The sequence below is a fragment of the Osmerus mordax genome, chromosome 4, assembly GCF_038355195.1.
Source record: "Osmerus mordax isolate fOsmMor3 chromosome 4, fOsmMor3.pri, whole genome shotgun sequence".
Taxonomy (NCBI): domain Eukaryota; kingdom Metazoa; phylum Chordata; class Actinopteri; order Osmeriformes; family Osmeridae; genus Osmerus; species Osmerus mordax.
In genome coordinates, this window is record NC_090053.1 from 3,500,708 (window position 1) to 3,524,919 (window position 24,212).

Sequence of the window (24,212 nt, forward strand, 5' to 3'; positions counted from 1 at the left end):
GGATCTTTAGGCCATTATGTCTATTTTGCCAACAAGCATGAAAAGCGTACAATATCAAGTTCCACGAAAATAATGTACTTAGTCGACCAACTCCAAATGTTTTGAATGAAGTAAGTCTGGCCTGTTTGTGACAAATTGATTCGAAAGCATCCCCAAAACAAGAACGTTCCCTAAATGAGTATGCACTTCTAATGGAGGTTATAGGGACCGTCCAGACACGAAGGAGTTAATGAACTAACTCATGTCTACCGCATGGTGGGGTTCTGGGACGAACTCTGCCCAAATCATTTACATTCACAGCCTTCACAGTTTCACACACGCACAACGCCAACGGGACGGGTAGGCAGGCAGCAGTCCATCTTCTAACGGTTCTCCGTTTTTTACGTAAATGTAAGTATAATGTATCGGTGCCGCCAATGTGTCATAGTTGTTAAGTTTATATGTGAACGAGTTAACGTCAGGTTTCGTTTCGAAACGCTTTCAATGTGGTATTTCAGAACTTTTCCAGCAACTTTATGCTAGGCAAGTCCTCGAGGAAACGCATGTCTTACTGTACTTCTTGGTGTCTGGAACACATTTTTCATGGAATCAGTGTCTCAGTGAGATTCACTTCAGCTGTCATACTCGCTGGAGAATTGAGAAATGTATGTATACTTAATTCGTCATTGGCTTCCTGTGCTTGCCAGCACAACCAGCTGTCACTACAACACCGGCTGAGTGACCACTTAACAACTTGCTACTAGCTATGTAGCCTAAGTAGCAAGAAATGTTTTTGTGACGACAAAATCTCAAGAGGCATTCATTGCTTACATGAAAAGTGTTGCTGTTGCTATCACGGCAGTTAGATGCCTTGTTTAAACAGAGTTCATTGTGTGCCATGGTAATGGGCACAGATGTGTTGTCTGGTCATATTTAACCGTTAGGGGTCTGTTTTGGTCCGAGGATTTGGCAGAGGTCACGTCATTAGGATGTAATGCACTGAATGGTACAAGCAAGAGTCTGTGCTTACCAAACACAAATATTTCCAATACAGGATTAGCCTAAAGAGTGTTAAATTAGCCTCCATGGCAATACCTGCTTTTTTATGAGAAGGCTCATAGACTAGGGGCTATGAAAAGCAAGCCTTGCTGTAAATTTAAAGTATTGGTCCCTGAGTGGTCAGTTTTGGCAAGACTTTGACAAGACTCTTGTTTTCTCAGTTTTCTTATTGCCATTCACCATTATGTACGTGTGTGTGTATGTGTGTGTGTGTCAAGTGAGGCCCTCTTTGTCTGAAGGACTTTGTGCTTGTTTTTCCTGTGCCTACAGCTTAGAACACCATGCCGAAATTCATCCCCCCAAAAGGCATAAAGGCACTTTCTGTTTTAATCTTACTGCACCTAAAATGTCTGGCATGGTCCAACTCTGGGTCTGGGAAGCATTGGGGGGAGTCCCCTGTAAAGATAAGAACACTAACTAGATTTCCATAGGCAACTAATTTCCCCTTTCTCAAGTTTCACAACGGAATGATTGAGTCATTACTCTTGGTCTGTGGTATCAGTAATGTGACTCACAATCACTGCCCCCTTACCATTGTTAGTAGAGGTGTGATACTGTAGGAGGGAACATCAACCCCACGGCGTCTACTGTAGGCTATTCTCACTTGTTTTTTTCTGAATACCGAGGGTTATATTTATAATAATAGTTACCTTGTGGTCTTCCTAGTCTGGCCTGGTTGTTCCTGTAGCCTATACCATATGGCCGCTGTTTTCTCTCAGATTGAAACCTTGACAGAGTAGCACTTACAGTAAGGACACATCAGCCAATTCATAACTGTCAGGAAGTGGCTTCAGTCAACAAACAGACTGTAGGTGGAACTCATAACTACCTAAGCCTGTGTTAAATCCCCAGTTCTCTCTATCTAGACAACCACTCATACAATCTGCTTTAGGGGATTAGGAGATTCGTGTGTGTATCTGACTGCTACTCTGTGTGGTTTAGGTTTTTTTCTGAGGGCTGCTGTTGTAAACACGAGAGGCGAGGATACTGCTTTGTGCTCCGGATTGCGATTCAGTTCAATCCCGTCTGAACAGTTCAATAACTGGGTAATAAATAGCTATGACCATTTGAATAATTATTGGTCATGCCTGTGTGTGTGTGTGTGTGTGTGTGTGTGTGTGTGTGTGTGTGTGTGTGTGTGTGTGTGTGTGTGTGTGTGTGTGGACCAATATGTTTCCATGTCAGGACCAGTTAGGCCAGTTGATACATCAGTAGGATTTACTGCTCATATTAAGACCGAGCATAGCCTGTAGTACTATCTGTGCCTTTTGAAGTACGTGTGTGTTTGAAGTGAGTGTATGTTAGGGGGGGGGGGGGGTGCTTAAAGAGGAGAATATGTGGGAGGTCTTATTGTATGTGGTCAATGCATGGTGTTTGAACTGAAACCAGCATAGTGTGAGATTGCATAGGCCTACCTCATATAAGCCCTTTAGAACCAAGCTTTAATGAATGCTTTATGGACGATCACCATGGAAACACATTGAAGTGTCAGGATCTTTTCCTTTGGAAGGGGTTGGGCCTGCCTCCTCAGAGACTCTGGTGTGTAGAGCAACGACCAGTGAACCACTGAGTTCGCATGCTCAACTGCACAGTCTCAAGTCCAGTCTTTCCATGAGCGTAGGAGGAAGCTGTCCTATACGTCACATCACTTTCTCTTTTGCAGACTAGTCATTAATGACTGTCTCTGCTTTATTCAGCTCAGTGCCCTCACAGAGGAATGCCTGGGAAGAAATAGAGCCTGTAATGGCTCTCAAGGGAAAAATAGGCTTAGCTGTGAATGATGTACGCAAACACACACACAATACAGTAGCATTCGACGCTGAAGATACTTAACAACTTGCTGGCGACACTAACATCATGTTTTTCGAGCTCCATCGTATTAGGTGGGATGGTGTGTGCTATAGAACAAGGCCTGGCTGAGAGGACCCTGTGGTAGAGGCTTGTCATACGATAGCCTACATATGAGGAGTTGTCCTCATGCAATATTTTCAGACTGCAAATAACCAAAATGGCTGGTCGTGGTTCAGAGATTTCTGGAAAACAAACTGGCCAGTGTTTGCTTTGGTTTGGTGGAAGAGAGACCTGCCAGGGAGTTTCCAAACGTACCAATCTCTGGTACCGTTAATGACAGTATGCGGCAGGTGTCTCTCTGAAACCCTTTTTTTAGGATCTTGTCTTTTTATAGGTGTGTGTGTGTGTGTTGGGGTGGATTTCACTCTGACATCTGTTGCTGTTTCTATGTCAAAGTCTGAAGTCTGAACCCAATTAAAGCTAAACTTGTTGTCTTGTTGTATCTGAAAAAAAAAACTTTCGGTTGACAATATGTTGCCATGACATCAGCTTTTTAATGAACTGGGTCATATGTTCCAGTTTTGCTTCTTTCATTTGCCTAGGAAAGTCCATAAACATGGCAGTTAGCATGCTCACTGGGTTCACTGCCGTGTCTGTAAACACTGTAGTACAACCCAGTTCATTTGACATGTGACGGCAGTAGCTTGCTTCACCACAGACACAGTCACAATGACCACACCACGGTCTCACCACAAGGATCATGGCTCTCAGTCTGTCTCTTTGAGCACCCCCCCCCCTCCAGAGGGGTTGGTTGAGTCCAGAATGATCTTTAAAAGCTGCTCTTTCTGGGAAGCTTTGGAGACTGATGGCCCACGTGTAAGCTACATGACAAGACTAGATGTATCATACGTGGTGGGTAAGCTTAACTAGGAAACAAGATTGCTGTTGTCTTAAGGAGGTAGTGGCACATTATAGAACAGAACTAAGTTAAGGGTTATGGGCTGTCTGAAAATGATGCTGCTTTATATCAAAGCCCTGCTTTGTCAAGATCTACATGCTGTGCATGGGGTTGAATCTCACCCCCTCCTCTATCTCTCTCCTTCCATCTCTGTCTTTCTCCAGCTCTCTCTCTCTCTCTCTCTCTTTCTCTCTCTCTCTCTCTCTCTCTCTCTCTCTCTCTCTCTCTCTCTCTCTCTCTCTCTGTGTCTCCATCTTTGTATATTTCCATCTCTGTCCTTCTCGCTCTGTGTCTCTTTCTCCATCTTTGTCTTTCTCTATTTCTGTCTCTCTGATATTTAGTTTTCAGCTGCCATGAAGTCAAACTAAAAATAAATTAATTTCCCTCTCTTTTCTAGAATCGTAACCATGGCAACAGGGTGCATAACGGCCACCAAGTACTTCCTGTTCCTGTTCAACCTCCTCTTCTTTGTAAGTGATCAGACATTCAATCCATAAGCACATTCTATGTATATCCTACAGAGTTCCAATGCTTTTTTTTCTTGCAATGTGAATGCTCTTGTTTCGCATGTAGTAACTGAGTGGATATTTACATTTTACATTTAGTCATTTAGCAGACGCTCTTATCCAGAGCGACTTAAAGTACAGGGACATTCCCCCGAGGCAAGTAGGGTGAAGTGCCTTTCCCAAGGACACAACGTCATTTGACACGGCCGGGAATCAAACCAGCAACCTTCTGAGTAATAGCCCGATTCCCTAACCGCTCAGCCACCTGACTCCATATTTAAAGAGATTAGAATCAAAACAGCTTCTGAGACTTGTAGTAGGTATGGCACATTAGGAACCATCAAGGGAAGCCTTCTAAAGTGGCCCCACTTGAGAAGAGATGAGTTCTACCTGTTCCATGTCAGACCTACCACATCTACCACAGCATCACAGATGTGTCCCAAGTTCCCAACAACCCCCCCTACGTGCTTTTTTTAATCGACTCGACAGCCTTCGGGTCCTCCTCAACCCTCCCTGATGATGTCCAGACGCTTCCAGTGACAGTCCTAGTAAAACCGGGCGAGTCTTTTGATGTGAACACTCCTAGTCTGGGCTTTAATGGCTAGCGTCTGTGGCGCGAAGAGGCCGACCGTAAGAGGGGAGCAAGGGGCGGGCCACGCGGCTCCCGTGGCGCTAACACCCACCCTTAAGGGGGGAGGACTGACTGCTGACATGCTCTGGACGACACAACCACCCCCCCTTCACAAACCAACACCCTTCAAACAAGACCCCCGTAAATTACACACCAGTCCTGGGCTTTGCTTCCCAGGCGGGGCCACTCATGCCCACGATTACCCCCTCCCACTTACGCCAGCGGTGAGAGGAGGCCCAGTGGAGTGTTTTTCCGGTACTTCCTGATCAGATCCAGATCCCACGGTCCTGGTCCTGAGACCCCCCCCCCCCCCACACACACACACACCTCCTGTTTCCCCATCCAGAGATGTTCAGTGTTATGGGGGTCAGACTGAGTGGAATGGAAGATCTCCCATCCAAACCAGGGTTGGCTTCTTGATCCTGGTCCACATCATCTATCCTGTCTCAGTCTCCTCAGAAAGAGTGAAAGAGCGAGGGGAGGGTGGGACGAGGAGCTGATGTTTTCCAGATGGAAGAGAGAGAGAGTGAGGCAGGCTTCTTCCTTGCCTTGTCTCTCCTCTCCTCTGCACACATCTCCCAAATAGCTGCACGTTTGATCTGACTGTTTCCTACAGAAACTTCCAGCGGGTTCAACCGGTCTAAAGAGTTTCTCTCCTCCTCTGTAGATCTTTGGAGCGTTGATCATGGGATTCGGGCTCTGGGTTCTCCTTGACAACCAGAGCTTCATTGCAGTGCTACGTAAGTACATGCACACGCACACATGCCCCCACAGACACACAAGCACGCAGTCCTACCATATCCTGTGGTGGTAACCAGATGTTGAACCCTCTACCATGCACCAGTGTCTATCAGCAGCGGCAGAGAGACAGTCGATTGGAGAGTGTATAATCCTAAACCCTACACCCCAGTCTTTGCAGCTTATGTGGATATCAGCTCTCTGGCCTCGTTCCCACGGACACAAGGGAAGAGCGCAATAAAACCAGAGGGATGTCAGCAGTAAACCAAAAATGTGACCCCCACTGCAAGCCTACGGGGTTCGCAACCGCTTGAAAGCTGCTCTGTGGTCAAACACACACACTGAGAGAGAGAGATAGGGAGAGAGAGATAGGGAGAGAGAGACGGATAGAGAGAGAGGGATAGAGAGAGGGAGAGAGACAGAAGGAGAGAGAGAGAGAGAGAGAGAGAGAGAGAGAGAGAGAGAGGGCAGTGTCTGTCATAGGAGGAGGTGACTAACTGTAGACGGAGGCCTAGTTATCACAACATCTGAAGTAGTCTCATCCTGCGTTACAGAATAGCAGTTTACCTCACAGCAGTCCACCACTTCCTACTTCTTACTGTCGCTCACAGCAAGGTTGGTCTTATCTGCCAACTTGCCTGATGGCAGTTACCCACGTGTTGTTGACACACACACACACAAGTGTGTTGTCGGGGATCTATTGCAGAAACGTATAAGAGGATAATGATATTACAGACACGCTGATTCCTGCAGCACCCTACCCAGTGGGCCTCAACAGCTCCTTAGGATGGCTGCGATTTGACCCTCCACAACGTAAGAAATGTGGTCCACACTCCATTAGGAAGTGCAGTCGAACTCTGATGGGAAGAACAGGGAGTCTTGGATGGAAAATACTATAAATCTTTCTGATTCACCCAAAATTATTTCAATGTGTTCAGCACAGATGGAGCATTGCCGAAAGCAGAAGTTTAGTTATTCACTCAGTGTTGGTTGCAAAAATGAAGTTTCTATAGTACTGCTAAAGAGTTAAGTCTCATGGAGAGAAAACGTACACCATTTCCCTCTTAATCCAAGTTTACAGTTTGGGAATTATTAGTTAGCCTGTAGGTAATCCATCAACAAATCTAATGACTGGAGCAGAAAGCGAGATCCCTCTCTGAGGGCTGCCTTTGGAGCCGAAGTCTATATTTAGACGGGATGTCCATTCAGGCTTGAATAATGATCTGGAGCCTGACAAAGACCGACCAGGGCTGGTCGAGTTTCCCGGACTTCGAAGACCATATTTCATAGGACGATGTCCTCACCCCTATCTGGACTGGACCCACGTCAAGGTCATTACCAAGCCGAGGCTGCATAGCGTTGATATGGTGTTCCGGAACACAGTGGACTAAGCATGGCGCCTTTTTATCACCTGAGGTAGGCTGGACCTTTGTTTACTGCTCCTGCAGAGATAGCTGAGGTCCCACAGGCCTGCTAGCCTGAGGATATCCCCTCCCCTGTGGGCGCCCCAGCCCTCCTTCTCCATCCCTCTCCACCCTGGGTGTGTGTGTGTGTGTGTGGGGGGGGACAGTGCTCCACCATGGCCCCAGGATGCCTACCCCCATACTGGGTCAGTACAGAGAACCACAGCAGCAAGCCACCGTGTTTATTGACTCTACAGGTCCTCAGAAGTTACTCTACAGTCTCACTGAAAACAGGATCTCTTTGTGTTTTTCATGTTCCATTCTAAACGGGCTATATTAATAGAGCCTTCTCCAGCTGCCTGCCTGCCTATTCTGGGGTGGGGGAGGGAGTCTTGAGAATGTTTTAGTTTCAGTGTCTTGTTTTCCGTTTAAAGGATCGACTTTCGACCAAATGTTCTCTCTATCGGCGTCGTACTGTAAGATAGTTTACCATAGCAACCTCGCACGTCGAGTTTATCACACTGGCACTCACCAAAACACAGCTTAGCCTTAGTTTAAACAAGGGAAGGCCTTGGGGAAGCAGATTGGTGCGCTCCAAAGCATTGTGGGGCCTTTCTGTTTCTCCCTCAACTGTTTTTTAACGTTGGCTTTCGTTTAACCCTAAGCAACACTGCAAATAATATATCCGAGTCATAACGGTGTCATAGCTTTAATTTCAGCTTTCACGCTGCTGACACATGGCCCTATGTTTACAGTTTGAATCTGTATCTCATTATGGGCATTCATTTGGTCCCACTGCAAAGGCTGAATGTGTAGCCCTGGGTGTGTTTATACAGGGAGGCTCGCAGGGCTTAAACCATCGCTCACCCCCCCTGAGACGCAGTCGTACAGGCCACCACTCTTGTCTCTTTAAATGGAAATTTCCGTGGAAACCACCAGAGGAACTATTTTAACATTTACAGTGGAGACATACATTGGAAACTTGCCACAGTACAAGACAGCGGAGCTCGCAGTGAGCGCAGTAACCAGGCACACAGATGTTGACTTCAGCAGAAAGCTATGCCGTAACATTGACCGCTGGAGATACGAACAGCTGCTGCCTGCCCAACCGAGGCGTGCCTGTGCCTCTGCAGCTCTGCAGCGCTGCAGCGCCCTGGATCACGCAGTCTGACACCTGGACCTTTTTGGGGAAGTGTCGTTCGAACCAGAAAACACCATCATGTGTTGCACTTCCGCCGAGCAGTGAGATGTGTTCCCTCGTCACAGAAACAGCTGATCTGTGTCTGGGTGGACATCCATGTTTGCGGTGAGAGGCTTCTGGCGCCTGGCGCTCCAACGAGCGTCCTCGTCCAGCCGTGTGACATCTCCTTCAGGCTCGACAGGGTTGGTTCTCAGCCCGGCCGGTAGACCTGGCCCTGTGGCCGCCCGTACCAGTAATCTAGGATGGAGACGGGGCTGGATATAGCCTGGATCTGTGTGTTCCTCCTCTATAAATGCTACCCCAGCAGCCACATGCAGCCTCTCTGGATGGGCTGAGCTCTGTACTTACCAGAGGAGGAGGCCCGCAGAGAGACCTTCAGCTTTTAATTACGCTCCGACCATCGGCATATGGATGTACGACTATGTAGAGCGAGGTTATATAAGGAAGCGAAACAGGGGCACAAATGCTAAAGTGTGTGTGAGTGCTTTTCTCACAAGGTTATATACTACAGGTGTTATGAATATTTTAACATAAACACACAAAATATATCTGCAAGCAAATAATTAGTCACAAAGTGACTGCGTGAAGTGGAAGACATTTACATTTAGTCATTTAGCAGACGCTCTTATCCAGAGCGACTTACAGTAAGTACAGGGACATTCCCCTGAGGCAAGTAGGGTGAAGTGTCTTGCCCAAGGACACAGCGTCAATGGGAATGACCGGGAATCGAACTGGCAACCTTCGGATTACTAGCCTGATTCTCTCACCACTCAGCCACCTAACTCCCACATGGGAATATGAAAGGAATCCAGCTTCCTTCCTCAGCCAATCCTTTGCTGAACATGGTGATTTATCTCCATGTTGGCAGCATAGATGGGACTCTGGTATCCAGGGTTTGTCCCACTGTACTGTGAGAACGGTGTTCTGGTTCTCCTTGGCCAGGCGCTTGGCGAGCTGGACCCTGATCACAGAGCTCGAAGGCTGGCTTCATCCCCAGCAGACTCAGCCTCTGATTGGAGCCCCTCCAGGAGAGATAACACAGAGCCGCAAAATGGCTGAACTCTCTTCCCCCTGGTTCCTTGTTCCTCCTCACGCTGGATCTGCCCCAAACCCTCCCGCCCCCAACCCCTCACCCCCCCCTTGATATATGTATCACAGTGTTTCCCCTAGGTTTACAGCTTTGGGGGGGGGGGGGGGGGACGTGGGGGCGGCGACCATGTAGAGACAGAAATGACACGCCGTCGTGTAAATAAGATAAATAACATAAGGCCATTTAGTTTGTTTAATAAAAGAGCAAGCTATAGACCTGTGTTATAGGAAAGGTAACCTTAAATGACTTATTTTGTGATCAGGCGCTATATATATATATAAATAAATAAAAAATGGGGGTGGGGCGCCCCCCTAATATAATGGTAGGGGAAACAATGTATCAAACATACATGCCATTTAGACTAAATCGGTTTCCACACACCAATGCTGCTTTGCAAAACCACACTGTTGTGCGCAAGCTGTGGGATTGTGCATTTGCATCACCACCATGTAGGGAGTCAGGTGGCTGAGCGGTTAGGAAGTCGGGCTAGTAATCTGAAGGTTGCCAGTTTGATTCCCGGCTGTGCCAAATGACGTTGTGTCCTTGGGCAAGGCACTTCACCCTACTTGCCTCGGGGAGAATGTCCCTATACTTACTGTAAGTCGCTCTGGATAAGAGCGTCTGCTAAATGACTAAATGTAAATGTAAACTGGAGATGCTGAATTTGCGAGTAAAGTGTTAACCTCTTCCTGTTTGTGTGTGTTTCCTACAGAGGAGTCTTCCAACACCCTGAAGGTGGCCTCCTACATCCTGATAGGTGTGGGGTCTCTCTCCATGGTCATGGGCTTCCTGGGCTGTATAGGAGCCATCTACGAGATCCGCTGCCTGCTTGGTCTGGTGAGTCACCCTGCGTGCCCCAGCTTGCCACACCGGCTCACACGGAAAACACACCTAAACAACCTCCAAGTGCCAGCAACATTTCAGTTTGGTTACAACTAGACATGTGACTCAACCAACTGCCAACACAACAAGAAACCACCAAACCCTTCGAGGCATGGTTGTAAGATGCCGATACGAAATGTGTTTTTCTGGAACAATGTTCTGCATTACTGTACCGCCAGGATTAAGCTCACTGCAGATTGTCCTGGGCTCCACTGACCTCGGCCTTCTGTGTGTCCCCCAGGTTAGCATGTGTGGATTCACTAAGAGGGGGTTACAGGGATAAGCCAGGGGGATTTGGGGGTATGGCGTGGGGGTGCCTTGGCTGGGGCGGGGGGCGGGGGGCGAGGGGCGGGGGGCGAGGGGGGGCGTTGGGCGGGGGACCTGCAACCTGCAGAGGGGTCGTGTTTGTAAGCTCTGCTGACCCACTTACCCTGATGACAATGACCAGCTGTCAGGCCCTCTGTTTAGGGAGCCCCCCCCCCCCACCTCCCTGTACACGCTGGCCTTTATGCATGGAAACTAAGGATGTGTACAGACACTGGGTAGAGAAGGTCAACACAACTCACAGTTAGCCTCCTTTGGAGATTACGATTAAGGAGGATTCTCACTGAAATGGAGAGAGAGGCCCTGTTCTGGCGTACTTTCTCTACAGTATGGCGGTAGGATGACCCCTGTGTTGCCATGGTGACCGTGCATGTCCAAACCGTAGGCCGCGGCCTGAGCTGAGCGCCAAAAGGTGACCATCCCATAATGTTCTCCTCACGCTCTCCACAGTACTTCACCTGCCTCCTGCTCATCCTTGTTGCCCAGGTGACAGCCGGCGTGCTCATCTATTTCCAGAGAGACCTGGTGAGTTGACCTCAGCACGCACGCACACACACCGCACACACACCCCACGCTGACGCACAAACACACCGGACACACACACCACACACAGACGCACACTATCTCCCTCCAGCTCCTCTCCAGGCCCACCCTTGACCCTCCAACCCCCCATTTAATCCTTTTTCGCATCCGACCCCATCTCCCACTTCCCTCTCTCTGCACAGCTGGGACGTGCTGGGCATCCCCCCCTCCCTCCCCTACAGCTGTGCCCGCCTTTAAGACCTTTCCACAACAGCAGCGTCTGAGGACCCCCCCCCCCCCGTGACGGAGTGGTGTGGGTGGGATCTGACAGCAGAGCAGCGTAGTGACTCAGAACAGGGGCCAACTGAAAGCGTGGGAGAACAGGTGCTCCCGGGGGTAGATGTTTCTTGTGAGGAGGAAGCAGGGGAATGGTACTGTACCCCCCTCCCCTTCCCCCCCCCCCCCCCTCTCTCTCTGTTTCCCCTTCCGACCACAACCGGTGTTTGTGTGGGGAGAGAGAGACTGTTCCGGATATGTGTCAAAGGTGTGGCAAGGTTAGTCTGAAGAGAGTCTGGAGGAGGACCTTGGTCCTGACGTGCCCACAGCGCCCTCTCCAGGTGGCAGCAGCACAGATCAGTGCAGATCTCAGACTCTCCAGTTAGACCCAACCTGGCTCTCTAGTTCACATCCAATCACGCTTTTTAAATGCAAACTGGTTTTGACTTTGAAAACATGTATAATGGCTTTAGGCCTACCAATTATGTAGGTGTGTGTGTGTGTGAGTGTTTGAAAGAGAAGAGGAGTGTTTTGTTTGAGCACCTCCACCCCTCTGTCCGGCTCCAGTTAAGCAAACACAGCTAGGCCCTGTAGCACTGCAACTACAGCAGTGTGGGATTGTGTTAGCCTTTAGAAGGAGTGTGTACAGTTGGTGGGTGTAGGTGTGTTCATGATCGTGGTCCTTGGCTCAGACATGTTCCCTGTGTTTAGGGCTTACCACAGGGCAGGGCAGGGCAGAGGACAATCTTTTTCCTAGAAAAGGGTTAGGTGCTCTCTTCTCCTTCCCTGCTCTGCTTCGCTCCCCCTCTGCTTTCCTCTCACCTCCTCCTCTCCTCTCCTGGCACCTCCCCTCCTCTCCTCTCTCCTCCTCTCACCTCTTCTCCTCCTCTCCTCTAAGACAGTGCCCTGCAGACGCTCCACCTCCCAGCCGCCCTAACAGCCCGTACACCATACACACTGGCCGTGCACCATACACACTGCAGGTGCACCATACACACTGCAGGTGCACCATACACACTGGCAGTGCACCATACACACTGCAGGTGCACCATACACACTGCAGGTGCACCACACACACAGCCCGTGCACCATACACACTGGCCGTGCACCATACACACTGGCCGTGCACCACACACACTGGCCGTGCACCACACACACAGCCCGTGCACCACACACACTGCCCGTGCACCACACACACTGCAGGTGCACCACACACACTGCAGGTGCCCTGCGTGTTCTTGGCCGTTCTGTGTGGGGTTTCAGTCCCTCTCCTGTGTGTCGTCCCCACAGCTGAAAAACGAGATGTCCAACATCATGAAGGGGATGCTGGCCAACTACACGGGCCAGAACAAGACCTCGGAGCTGACCTGGGACTATATTCAGAGGACGGTGGGTCTACAACACCAAAGGCTTTTGTTTATCAAGGCATTCGGTGACAGCGTCACTCAAAAGGATTGCTTAAGACGAGGTTCCCGGGTAACAACACTAAAATGATGACGCTCGTGACTTTGCCTCCATACCTCTGTTAGGACTGGAGCAGTACTGGAACACTGCTGAGGGAAGTGCTGAGTTTTCTCTCCCTCCTCTCCTGCCTCAGACACGCTCTCTAGCCAAGTCCCCCCCCCCCCCCCCCCCCCCCCTCCCTCCCTCCAGAGCTCTGGCAAGACACCAGCCAAAGAGCCTTTTGCATTGTCCCATGCAAAGTCTTACTATTTGAAAATGGTCCATTTTCAGCAGAGAGCATCGAAGGAATGATGATTGTAATTTGACGAATTTGTCTAAAAGTGCCTTTGCTCTTTCTTCTTATTTTTTAAGATTTTCCACCCCCCTTTTCTCTTTCTCACGCTATGTCTTTTTCCGTCTCACCCCCTCTCTCTCTCTCCCTCTCCAGATGATGTGCTGTGGATGGACACAGCCTTCTAACTGGTCGGAGAACGTGTGGATCAAGAACAGCTCTCAGATCCTGTACCCCTGCTCCTGCCGGAACGCCTCCCTGCCCGGCACCGACATCAAGGAATCAGGCCTGTGTGAGAGCATGTCCACGGACATGCCCATCTACCAAACGGTATTCCTGCGCCCCAAAACCTAGACCCTACAAAACCATGACCATGTAGTACAATACCTAGAACTCACAATGCAAAACCTACACCAAAATCTAGAACGTGCAGTAGAAAACCTCACAGCAAACCACACCTAGACGTGACAGAACATAGAACCTAGATCGTAGATGCCGCCATCCCCCAAACCTAGACCCTTAAAGCGAGGGTCTGATCGTGCTTGGAGCAGTCCTAGTACACCTACAGTGTAGGGATCTGAATAGACGGGCATCTCATGTGCTGGGAGTGTCTGTTGACAGCTGCTGTCTTCAGACTTCAGATTCCTTGTTTGTGTTGAGCAAAGGCCTATATTCAGATGTCTCCCATGGCTCCCTGCTCGCTGCTTGGTTTGAGCCCCTCTCAGGATCCCCCTGGCCGAGGCTCTATTATTCTTCCTCAGTGCGGCCCTGTCCAAAGACAACAGTTGGTGTTTAGAGAAGACACTGCTCTGTCCGGCTGGAATTGCTCCCCCATTAATCTCCCTCTCTCCACTTCCCTCCCTCCCTCCCTCCTACTCTCCTCTCCTTCACCGTCTATCCCTCATTCTCTTTCTCTCCTTTCTTCACTCTCATCCCCCGCTCCAGGGCTGCATACACAATGTGGAAGGCTGGCTCCTGGAGAACTGTGGAGTTATTCTTGGAATCTGTGTCGGAGTGGCAGTTGTGGAGGTATCTCTCTCTCTCTCTCTCTCCTTCCCACACACAAGCTTTCATGTGTGGTAGCAGGGGTGTAGCAAGTGGGTGGATGCCCCTGGAAGTCTAATTATAGGAGCTCCCCTTTTGCCCTGTGTGTGTGTGTGTGTGTGTGTTGGGTGTGTTTCAGGGGGGTGGGGTGCACTGGTTCAGTCCAATCACTCACATACACACTCAAACACATTTCTTTGCTCCTGTGCCAGTTCTGACTGTGTGTGTGTGTGTGTGTGCATGTAAGCCCTGATGGTGTGTGTCTAACCCAGTATTGTCTTCCTCCTAGCTTTTGGGCATGATCCTGTCCATGTGCCTCTGCAAGAGTGTTGTCCAGGAAGATTACACCAAGGTTCCCAAGTACTGAGACGGATGACGACTGGAGCCATGCAGCCCACACATGCCTGGACACACGCACACACACACACACGGAGAGGCAGCTGTCTCAAGCCATTAACCATCCTCTGTCAAGACAACTGTGTAGGTCTTGAACTCTTGTCTCTTCTCAGTCAAGTCTCCCATTTTTACACACACACACACACACACATCTCATTCGATATGAACAAAGGACCTTGTTCTTTTTGGACATGCACTCGCTGTTTTACAATGGTTCGCCAATAATTCATATTTTTATCAGACAAAACAGCATTTATTTAGCACCAGTTTTGGATTCTGTTTTGAATGAAGCCAGAAGTTCAGGCATAATGACGTCCTCGTCATCGGCGTGAACGAATGAACTGTGTCCCTGTCCTCTCCCCTGCGTCCCTGTCCACTGTCCTCCCCCTGTGTCCCTGTCCTCCCCCCTGTGTCCCTGTCCTCCCCCCTGTGTCCCTGTCCTCCCCCCTGTGTCCCTGTCCTCCCCCCTGTGTCCCTGTCCTCCCCCTGTGTCCCTGTCCTCCCCCCTGTGTCCCTGTCCTCCCCCTGTGTCCCTGTCCTCCCCCTGTGTCCCTGTCCTCCCCCCTGTGTCCCTGTCCTCCCCCTGTGTCCCTGTCCTCCCCCCTGTGTCCCTGTCCTCCCCCTGTGTCCCTGTCCTCCCCCCTGTGTCCCTGTCCTCCCCCTGTGTCCCTGTCCTCCCCCTGTGTCCCTGTCCTCCCCCAGTGTCCCTGTCCTCCCCCAGTGTCCCTGTCCTCCCCCTGTGTCCCTGTCCTCCCCCCTGTGTCCCTGTCCTCCCCCTGTGTCCCTGTCCTCCCCCTGTGTCCCTGTCCTCCCCCCTGTGTCCCTGTCCTCCCCCCTGTGTCCCTGTCCTCCCCCTGTGTCCCTGTCCTCCCCCTGTGTCCCTGTCCTCCCCCCTGTGTCCCTGTCCTCCCCCCTGTGTCCCTGTCCTCCCCCCTGTGTCCCTGTCCTCCCCCTGTGTCCCTGTCCTCCCCCTGTGTCCCTGTCCTCCCCCTGTGTCCCTGTCCTCCCCCAGTGTCCCTGTCCTCCCCCTGTGTCCCTGTCCTCCCCCCTGTGTCCCTGTCCTCTCCCCTGTGTCCCTGTCCTCCCCCCTGTGTCCCTCTCCACTGTCCTCCCCCTGTGTCCCTGTCCTCCCCCTGTGTCCCTGTCCTCCCCCTGTGTCCCTGTCCTCCCCCCTGTGTCCCTCTCCACTGTCCTCCCCCTGTGTCCCTGTCCTCCCCCTGTGTCCCTGTCCTCCCCCTGTGTCCCTGTCCTCCCCCCTGTGTCCCTCTCCACTGTCCTCCCCCTGTGTCCCGTTCCTCTCTCAAGCACTTCTGGTGATAGTGAGTAGACTTGTGAGAGTACTTTAGAGACATCTTGTAAACTGTTGATCGGTGTGGCAGACATTTGAGGCCTGCAGAGGCCGGATGTGGAGAGGGGGGAAGGGGGGAGGCTGGAGATGGAGGGCGGTGTGGGTGTGGGTGGTGGATGCTATCGTGAATTAAGGCCACCCTTTAATCCCCATAGCTGGTATTTTTGGTCCTGGAAGGGGGGTGGAGGGTGGAGAGGCCTAGGTTGGTTCTCTCCTCCACCGCCCTAGCCCTAATAATAACCTTCCTCCACCAACCCCAACTCAACCCCACCCCCCCCACCCCGGGCGGGTTTGACTGGTTTGTGTGCACTAGGAGCTGAACTAGAGTAGCCCTGCATAAAGTATGTGTGTGTGACGTGTTCGTCTGTTTCATTTTCTTCTATCAAAAAAAAAAAAAAAAAAAAGTTTTTTACATCTGTATATACATATAAATATATAACTTTAGTAAGGGATTAATAGTAGTCTGAGCTCCCTTGATCAGCGTTTTATACAGAACCCGGCAGAGGAAAGCGACCGCTTGTTTGCTCTAGTTTGGAGCATGTTATTGTTCTTTGTTTCCACTCTATTGTTAATGAGGTTCAGGCTTTGGCCCGGTGGAGCGCCGTGTCAGGACTGTTTGGGCAGAATCTGACTCTTGATACTTGATAGTTTGGAGATGACGTTTGTGTTGGTTCGGTCCCCCCTTTGTTCTGGTCTGGTGGCTTCAGCTCTGCCCCCCCACCCCCCCTTCCAAACACACTATACCGTAGCAAACCTGAGGGACTGAAAATCTTGGGGAAGAAAAAAAAATATTTTGTTATGTTTTTACGTTTTATCCTTAATGTATTTCACAGTAGTTTTGTTCATTTGGAGTAAGTTTGATTTGTCGTTTAAATATAAGTTAGCAAAGCTGGCAATGTCTTGCGAAGTTGACTCCCTTAATGAGTCAGATTTTAATCTATGAAGTTGGATAATTTAGACAATCTTTGAACACCTGCCAAATTTATGTTGTTATATTTAAGTGTAGATTAAGGCTTTTTATTGTATTGTAAGAATGTTTTACTTATAAATAAAAAAGATCCTATGTATTTTGTTGTGCAGGAAAATAAATATGAAACATTACCCGAACCTGGTAGACACCAAGTTCAAAGTATTCAGTATCAAGAATAGTTATTAAACTAAACCCACCACCTCTCAGTGTGTATTTTGTTCGTCATCATGTTGCCAAATTAATCACGTCACAACAATCTGCACAGTACTGAAGATGGCCACCAGATGGTGGCGTATGCACACTTACATCTTGCTATTCTACACGTCAATAAAAGAAGAAAAGGTGAGAAGAAGAGAAATGTGTTATGTCTATTGATTCATGCTGGGCTCTCAAGTTTAATCAAAAGTTTGGCGTGATATTACCATGACTGTCAATGTTTGGGTACTACAATCCTGGAGAACGGGACACTACTGGTGATTGGCTGGTAGGTGGCATTTAACTCTGTTCAACTCGAGACAGCTCTCAACTCGGCAGAAATCTTACCTCCGTATGCCTACGTCTCGTCTATTAATTGTATATAGCTGGACAAGTTATCCCTTCTCAGCGTGAGAAACATGTGTTGCTTGAGAAATGGTTGAAATGCGTCTCACGGCGAATGCGTGAGATTTGAGAGCCCTGGATGTTAATGGGTTGATAGAATTATGGGTGTGACATGATATTAAATCGAATATGTTGCCACCAAATAATAAAGCTCATGCATTGGAAAAGTGTATTCTGTTGTGAATGCAAGATGTTTTTAACAATTGTTTTGACATGTCACTGTTGACATAACTCTAGCCTCCATCCAGAGGGATAACTTCAAACAATCACCCTCCTTTTATATGAGACACAAGCACTTGATGTTTACACCTGAAATGAAAAATGATTCTATGGGCCAGACAAATAATACAGAACTAGTGAGGTTTTGAGGCCATGACTGCCATCTGTAGAGCCAGTGACTGCCTCAGTCGGTGGCAGAAAGCTGTAGCCAAACAAAGGAGTGTGTATAACAGCCTTCTTCTAACCTGTTGATGCTCTGTTTTCCATGACACCTAACCATTTACATTTAGCAGACGCTCTTACCCAGAGCGACTTACAGCAAGGACAGGGACATTCCCCCCCGAGGCAAGTAGGGTGAAGTACTAGCCCGACTCCCTCACCGCTCAGCCACCTGACTCCCTCTAACCTCAACACACAGCTAGTTATAATGAGAGGTGCTTAACTCTATCTCAGGGGACTGTGTTCACTATCTCAAATGTGCCAGCAGGGGGCCTCTACCTGCTAAACCCACCCAAGCTGGAGATCTCCCAGAATTCAATCTGCATATCATCTCCAACAGAAGACCCCTGTGGAGCTGGGGGGCTTAGAGATCAAGAGCCTTATAAGGGAGAAAACAGGATTGGGGGAATGTCCCTTTGACTGTTGTGTTTTCTATCTGTTCCGAGTTCTGGTGGAGGATTGGACCTCTGGTTTCGCCCGCTCTCTGTACCTCTAGCGTGGATCCACTGGGAGGAAACGGTGTGTGTGTGTGTGTGTGTCGTGGAGAGAGAGTGGGCTCATGGCCAGGCCAGTGCTGTTGGATCCATTCAGAGTTCCTTTCGGAATATAAATTCAACACACACAGGCCTGAGGTAGTGAGGAAGGAAGGCCTAGTGTGTTTCCACACCGCTGTCTTTGGACCCAGAGACCAGGAAGTGGTCCGAAGGGTCATCAGAGAGGCTGGGCTTGTTTGGAAGGGTTCGCTGGTGAAGGCCAGGGCTCCACAAGGAAGCAGTGAGGAAGCCAACCCCATTAGAAAGAAGTATCGTCCCCCAGTAGCTCTTTTTTCCATTTCTACAGCCTTATGGTCGGAATTATAGAGTTGTATGACATCTGTACCGGTCAGATGTCATACAGCTTCCTCTGTTAGTAGTTGGGCCTTACTAACAGAGGAAAGAGTGTAGGTGTGTGTGGTTTCTGCCCTACAGGATGTGGTTCAGCGACCGATTGGCTGCGGATCACGGTGTGTTTTTTCCCTCTGAGCTTCCAGGACCGTTGGTGCAGATCCAAGCCGGAGGCTGTAATGGGCTCCCCAGCGCTGCCCAGCGCCCTCTTCCTCTTCTCATAGCAGCTTCCTGTTCTCACTGCTTTCCCTCCGACCCTCACTCACAGCACAATGGAACCCACCTCCACCTGCTGACCCTACCCCCATCCACCCCCCCCCTCCCTCCTGCACCCCCTTCCCTGCGCATCCTGTTTTTATTGGGTGCTGGGGATTAGGTGCCCCCTCCCCCTTACAGACACTGCCACAGACAGAGATACACACCCTGCCAGGATGAGGTCAGTGCAGTCTGCACACACTCACCCACATTCATCTGTGAGTCAGCCCGTCTGAGAGAGCGTCTCCCCCCTTGCTGTAGATCGCCCTGAGCCTGAGGAGTTGATAAGAGAACGGGGCCGTGTGCGTCGCTGTGTTCCTGGATGGAAGATCAGTCTCGTTCCATTAGCTGTTTAAATTGTTTCCCTGATAGGTTGAGAGGCAGCAAGCGACTCAGGTCAGCGGGCACCCCGTGCCTCATTTCCTGCCCAGTGGCCCGCCGAGCCAAGAGAAGACAGCACACCTCCCTCTGCTCTCTCTCCTGCTCTCTCTCTCCCTCTGCTCTCTCCCTCTGCTCTCTTTCCTGCTCTCTCTCCTGCTCTCGTCTCTCCTGCTCGCTCTCTCCCTCTGCTCTCTCTCCCCTCTCTCTCTCTCCTTCACTCTGTCTCTCTCCTCCCGCCCCTCTCTCTCTCTCCCTCTCTCTCCCTCTCTCTCTCTCCCTCTCTCTTCCTCTTCCTCACTAGGGTTGATAGGAGCTCTCTCCTCCTCCATTGTCATGCACCAGAGCTCAGCCTTGCTGACATCACTCTGGCTGGGCTCTGCAGAGCTGCCAGAGATCAGGTAGCATCAGGAATATGAGTCTAGGAAAACATGCTGCTTCCGGTCCTGGGGGGGGGGGGGGGGGGGGGCGGGGGGCTTGACAAGCGGCGCCAGGCAAGAAAGAGAGAGAGAGAGAGAGAGAGAGTCTCATACTGTGGATTCCATAAAGCCACACAAAGAGCGGACCGACCACATGGCACTGCAGGCCTCAACCACTGCAGCATAAGAAGCTGGGCTAATGCAGTAGAAAAAGACTTATTGACTTATTGAGATAGAAGGAGCTCTTCCATGTCAGTAATACTCAATCATCTGCCTATTTTCCCAAATGCAACATGGTGTGAGGACATATATTAGCTAAAACGTTATTTTCTTTATGCAAAGAGGGCCTATACATAGCTGAAGCTGTGATGAGCTTTGTGTTGGGGTAGAACCTGGGCCCTTTGTTCCTGAGCACCTTCTGTCTGATCTGATAAATGTGGGAGTGACGAGAGCTATTCCCTGATGACAGCTACAGGCAGCTCCAGGATTCTCATTAACCTATGATAATGCACCTGTCACACTGATGTGTTGAGTCTTACAGCCCATTTGTTGCGGATGACTATCCTCATCTGGCTAGCTACACATGAGTTCTTACTGTGCTCTAGCTAAACTCTCTCTCTCTCTCTCTCTCTCTCTCTCTCTCTCTCTCTCTCTCTCTCTCTCTCTCTCTCTCTCTCTCTCTCTCTCTCTCTCTCTCTCTGTCTCTCTGTCTCTCTGTCTCTGTCTGTCCCACACAAATAAAAGTGTTTAGAAGCTCAGTGACCCTCCGCCAAACCTGATTGTAACAGGTGTGTGTGTGTGTAAGAGAGAGAGTGAGCATGTGTGTAAGAGAGAGTGAGTGTGTGTAAGGGAGAGTGATCGTGTGTGTGTGTAAGAGAGAGAGTGATCGTGTGTGTGTAAGAGAGAAAGTGTGTGTGTGTACCCTGTTCTCCTCAGGGCAGTAGCAGCTACAGATTCTAATATATTTGTTCAGTAACCCAATGAGACTGATGCCAGGCCAACTGGTTCCTGTAGCTGTCCACATGGCCCTGTTTGAATATGAACTACTGCAACAGCAGGTTCCTAACAAGCAGGCTTGCGTGCCATTACACTGCTTACAGCACAGTGGTTTCCCAGTAGTGTGTGTGAATGTGCGTGTGTGTGTACACGCACACAGAGGAAAGCATGCGTCGTTTTTGCAACGTTATCTCACATGAGCAGACCTGCGTTTTCTTCGCGACTTAGCAACGGCGTTGTCTGATGTCTCGTGTTTAATGGACTCCTTTTCCCAGACTGCATTAGGGTTCTTAGCATCCTTACCAATAAGCGTCTCATCATCGGCCCATTTCCCCACGCTGAGAGGAAGCTCCTGCCTCACCACCAGATGTCTTCTATTTCCCCCGGTTTCTCCCGCCTGATCCCCCTGGTCTCCAGAGGGCCTGTGTGATTTATTTATCCCGTCCGGACGCACGGTGCCAGGAACACACCCTGGGAGCAGGAGAGGACCATGGGAATGCTGGCCGCCGTGCCAGGGAGTTGAGAGACGCCGTCAGAGAGCCTCTACATCAGAGAGGGACAAAGCCGTCTGTCAGAACCAACTCCTGCCTGTCATGTTGGAGGATACGAAGGAGAGGAGACATGGAGAAGGACACAGAGAGACATAAAGGGAGACTGAGAGAGAGAAATAGAGAGAGAGGGAGAGAGACAGAGAGACATAGAGGGAGAGAGACATAGAGGGAGAGAGAGAGGGAGAGAGACATAGAGGGAGACAGAGAGAGAGAAATCGAGGGAGAGAGACAGGGGAGAGAAAGATGGTGAAAGGGATGTATTGGGAGTCTACCTTCGCTTACCTACAGTCACTCATCTGGACTCAATGAAGACCGGACATGGACTGTGACAGACAGGTTCGTTTCCACTGAGATTGAAGTTGAGGGAGCCTCAGAAATCAACCCTAAGTTCCCCTTTGGCGAGACCTGAAAGAGAATGCAATGTTGGACATCTTGGCACATGTTCTCGGCTCAGCCCCAAACCTTTTTTGGCATTGCCTCATACCTCAACACTGTGTCTGAGACTAGTTAAAAACACCATGCTATCTTTCTCAAGTGTGTGGACGGTGAATTGAGCTTTGTTTTGTGTTTGCATGGGGTTGTGCAGAGCTCATAAAGGAAAAACACAAGAAGTATAAAGAGGACAAAGGCCCCCCCCTTCTTCCTCAGGTCTTCCTGCATCCACTCCACCTTCCTGTCAGTGAGGGCCTATCATGCACAACTTCTGACAGATCTGAGTATCTGTCCAAGGCCTCTCGCTCTGAATATTGTCTCTGTGGCCTAATATGGGTCTTTTTCCTATTTCCACAACCCTAAATGTAAGTGTCAGTGAGTCGTGTTTGGAGTACAGACACGCAGATGTGTTTATCTGAGTAGCTGTCATCTGGAAAAGTGCCCAATTATTTCAAATGTTCATTTTGGGAGCGCGGAAATGCTAGGAAAACCTCCCCCTCTCCTCCTAATGTGCGTGGGATGTCTCCCATGGTAACATCAGAGCCCTGGTGTTAGACTCTCTGTTTGTTTAAGAAAAGGACAGGTTATTGTACACAATGTACACCGCAGGCAATAGATGCCAGTCACAAGGGGAGGGTTAATCAAGCTCCTTAATAAAAAAAGTAAAAAATTATCCTCACATGCTGCATGTTTTCCTTTTTACGACTTTAGTGTAATCTAAATGGAAATGAGAGGAAGGAGAAGGGATCTGGGGATGGGACGGCACAACGGAATATTCCTGATTAGAGAAGTCATGTTAATGAGATTCATTGGCACAATCTAATGTGGAGAACAGAATGCCCCCTGCTGTGTCTGTCTGTTCCTCCCCCCCCCCTCCTCTCTTCTCTCCCCCCCTCCTCTCTTCTCTCCCCCCCTCCTCTCTTCTCTCCCCCCCTCCTCTCTTCTCTCCCCATATTCTTTCTCTTAGTCCCCTGTGGGCAGTGTTCTCACTGTCTCTCTGTTTCTCTCTCGTGCTTTTCCTCCCTCTTTCTGTCTCTCTCCTCCCCCCCCACTCCCTCTCTCTCTCTCCCCCCCTTCCTCTCTCTCTCTCTCCCCTCTCTGTCTACCCTCTTACCTCCCCCCTCTCTCTCCTCCCCCCACTCCCTCTCTCTCCCCCCCTTTCCTCTTTCTCTCTCTCGCTCTCCCCTCTCTCTCTACCCTCTCTCTCCTCCCCCCCTCTCTCTCTCGCCCCCTCCCTCTTTCCTCCCCTTTCTCTCTCTCCCTTATCTCTCTCTCCCCCCTCTCCCTCCCTCTGTGTCCCTCACAGCAGTCGTGTTTACAGTAGAGCCGTCACCAGGGGAGATCTGCCCCTCGTCACAGTGCTCTCGGAGGATCACAGCAGTGGCGTTGTTACCTTTAGCATCGCACGCGTACACGCTGCCCCCCGTCTCCTTCCGGCTCCCCTCACAGCGGCCTGAACAGGCCCTTGCCTGGGACTGGGACTGGGAGCGGCTCCACGTGACGGCCAGGCAGCTGGGCCACATTAAGTGAAATAATGACTAACCTGTCACTGCCGTTGGTTTTTCTACCGCTGCAGTGCATTTTGGGGGCACTTGGGTTCTGTCAGTCAAAGTGGTGCAGTATCCTCTGAGGTCTGCAGTGTGGAACTCTGGGTAGGATCCTGCAGGCTCCCTATCTAGCATGAGCAAAGAGCTTTTAGAAGAGAGAGAAGATGAGAGCAGGAGAGAGAGAGACACAGAGAGAGACAGAGACAGAGAAAGCACCCAGATGTTTCAGCTCATCAAGCTTAACTATGAGTTCACTGGGAGAACATCTCAAGCTTTCAGCTTTATTGAGCCCAGAAAGAAGCCCCTTAATCCTGCTAGTTCAAACACACTGATGTACTGTCTCTTCACAGAAAAATACTTACTCCTGGAACAACAATCCGTAGAAAGTGATAGCAACAGTTTTAATGAGGGAAGAATGAGCTAATTAATTTTACTTGGCATGGAGACAAAAAGGATTGAAAAAGTCTGAACAATTGAAATAGGAGGTGGAGATTTATGAAGAGAGAGAACAGGAAAGGGATTTTTGCAGAGAGAACGAGGTATATCCTGACTCCCTAAGTGGGCTTTCTCATTGAGGGGATGTCTATTTGTTTGCGTGTGTGTGTGCATGTGTGTGCGGAGGCGATCCTGTTTCAGGAGAGGGAGAGAGACCTCCATTGCTAATGGTTTCCTCCAGGCCGCTCGCCCCCGGTGTTGTTAGTTCACAGACTCCAGCCACAGAAATGAAGTGGAAGCTGAGGGGGGGTCAGGAGAGGTCAGAGGAGGGAGGCCCTGGGAGGGGGGGGGGGGAGGTGGTGGTGGGGAAGGGGGGGCTGTGTTTTCACAGAGCAGAAAGCTCAACATCCTCCCCCCGGGAAAG

The 24,212-nt window shown here is 50.0% G+C and overlaps 1 protein-coding gene across 2 annotated transcripts; it reads left to right on the forward strand.

The window, feature by feature from the left end:
* The first annotated feature begins 314 nt into the window (after positions 1–314).
* Positions 315–14,606, forward strand: cd82b (CD82 molecule b). Of its 2 annotated transcripts, none has more exons than XM_067235034.1 (9): positions 315–390; positions 4,185–4,257; positions 5,592–5,664; positions 10,069–10,193; positions 11,013–11,087; positions 12,651–12,749; positions 13,252–13,425; positions 14,041–14,124; positions 14,429–14,606. In XM_067235034.1, exons 2-9 carry the CDS (start codon positions 4,195–4,197, stop codon positions 14,504–14,506), a joined length of 771 nt encoding a protein of 256 aa, XP_067091135.1. In that variant the 5' UTR covers positions 315–390; positions 4,185–4,194; the 3' UTR covers positions 14,507–14,606. The 2 variants fall into 2 exon arrangements, with proteins under 2 accessions (XP_067091135.1, XP_067091136.1); XM_067235035.1 differs by lacking the exon at positions 315–390 and adding an exon at positions 2,066–2,084 and having other exon boundaries at positions 14,429–14,593.
* Positions 14,607–24,212: the final 9,606 nt, after the last annotated feature.

Excerpts from the sequence above, each read along its gene's own strand:
- cd82b (XM_067235034.1), top strand. The coding sequence starts at position 4,195 with ATGGCAACAGGGTGCATAACGGCCACCAAGTACTTCCTGTTCCTGTTC. Across the intron at positions 4,258-5,591 it reads TGTTCAACCTCCTCTTCTTT|ATCTTTGGAGCGTTGATCAT; the intron begins GTAAGTGATCAG and ends CCTCCTCTGTAG. Across the intron at positions 12,750-13,251 it reads GGGACTATATTCAGAGGACG|ATGATGTGCTGTGGATGGAC; the intron begins GTGGGTCTACAA and ends CTCCCTCTCCAG.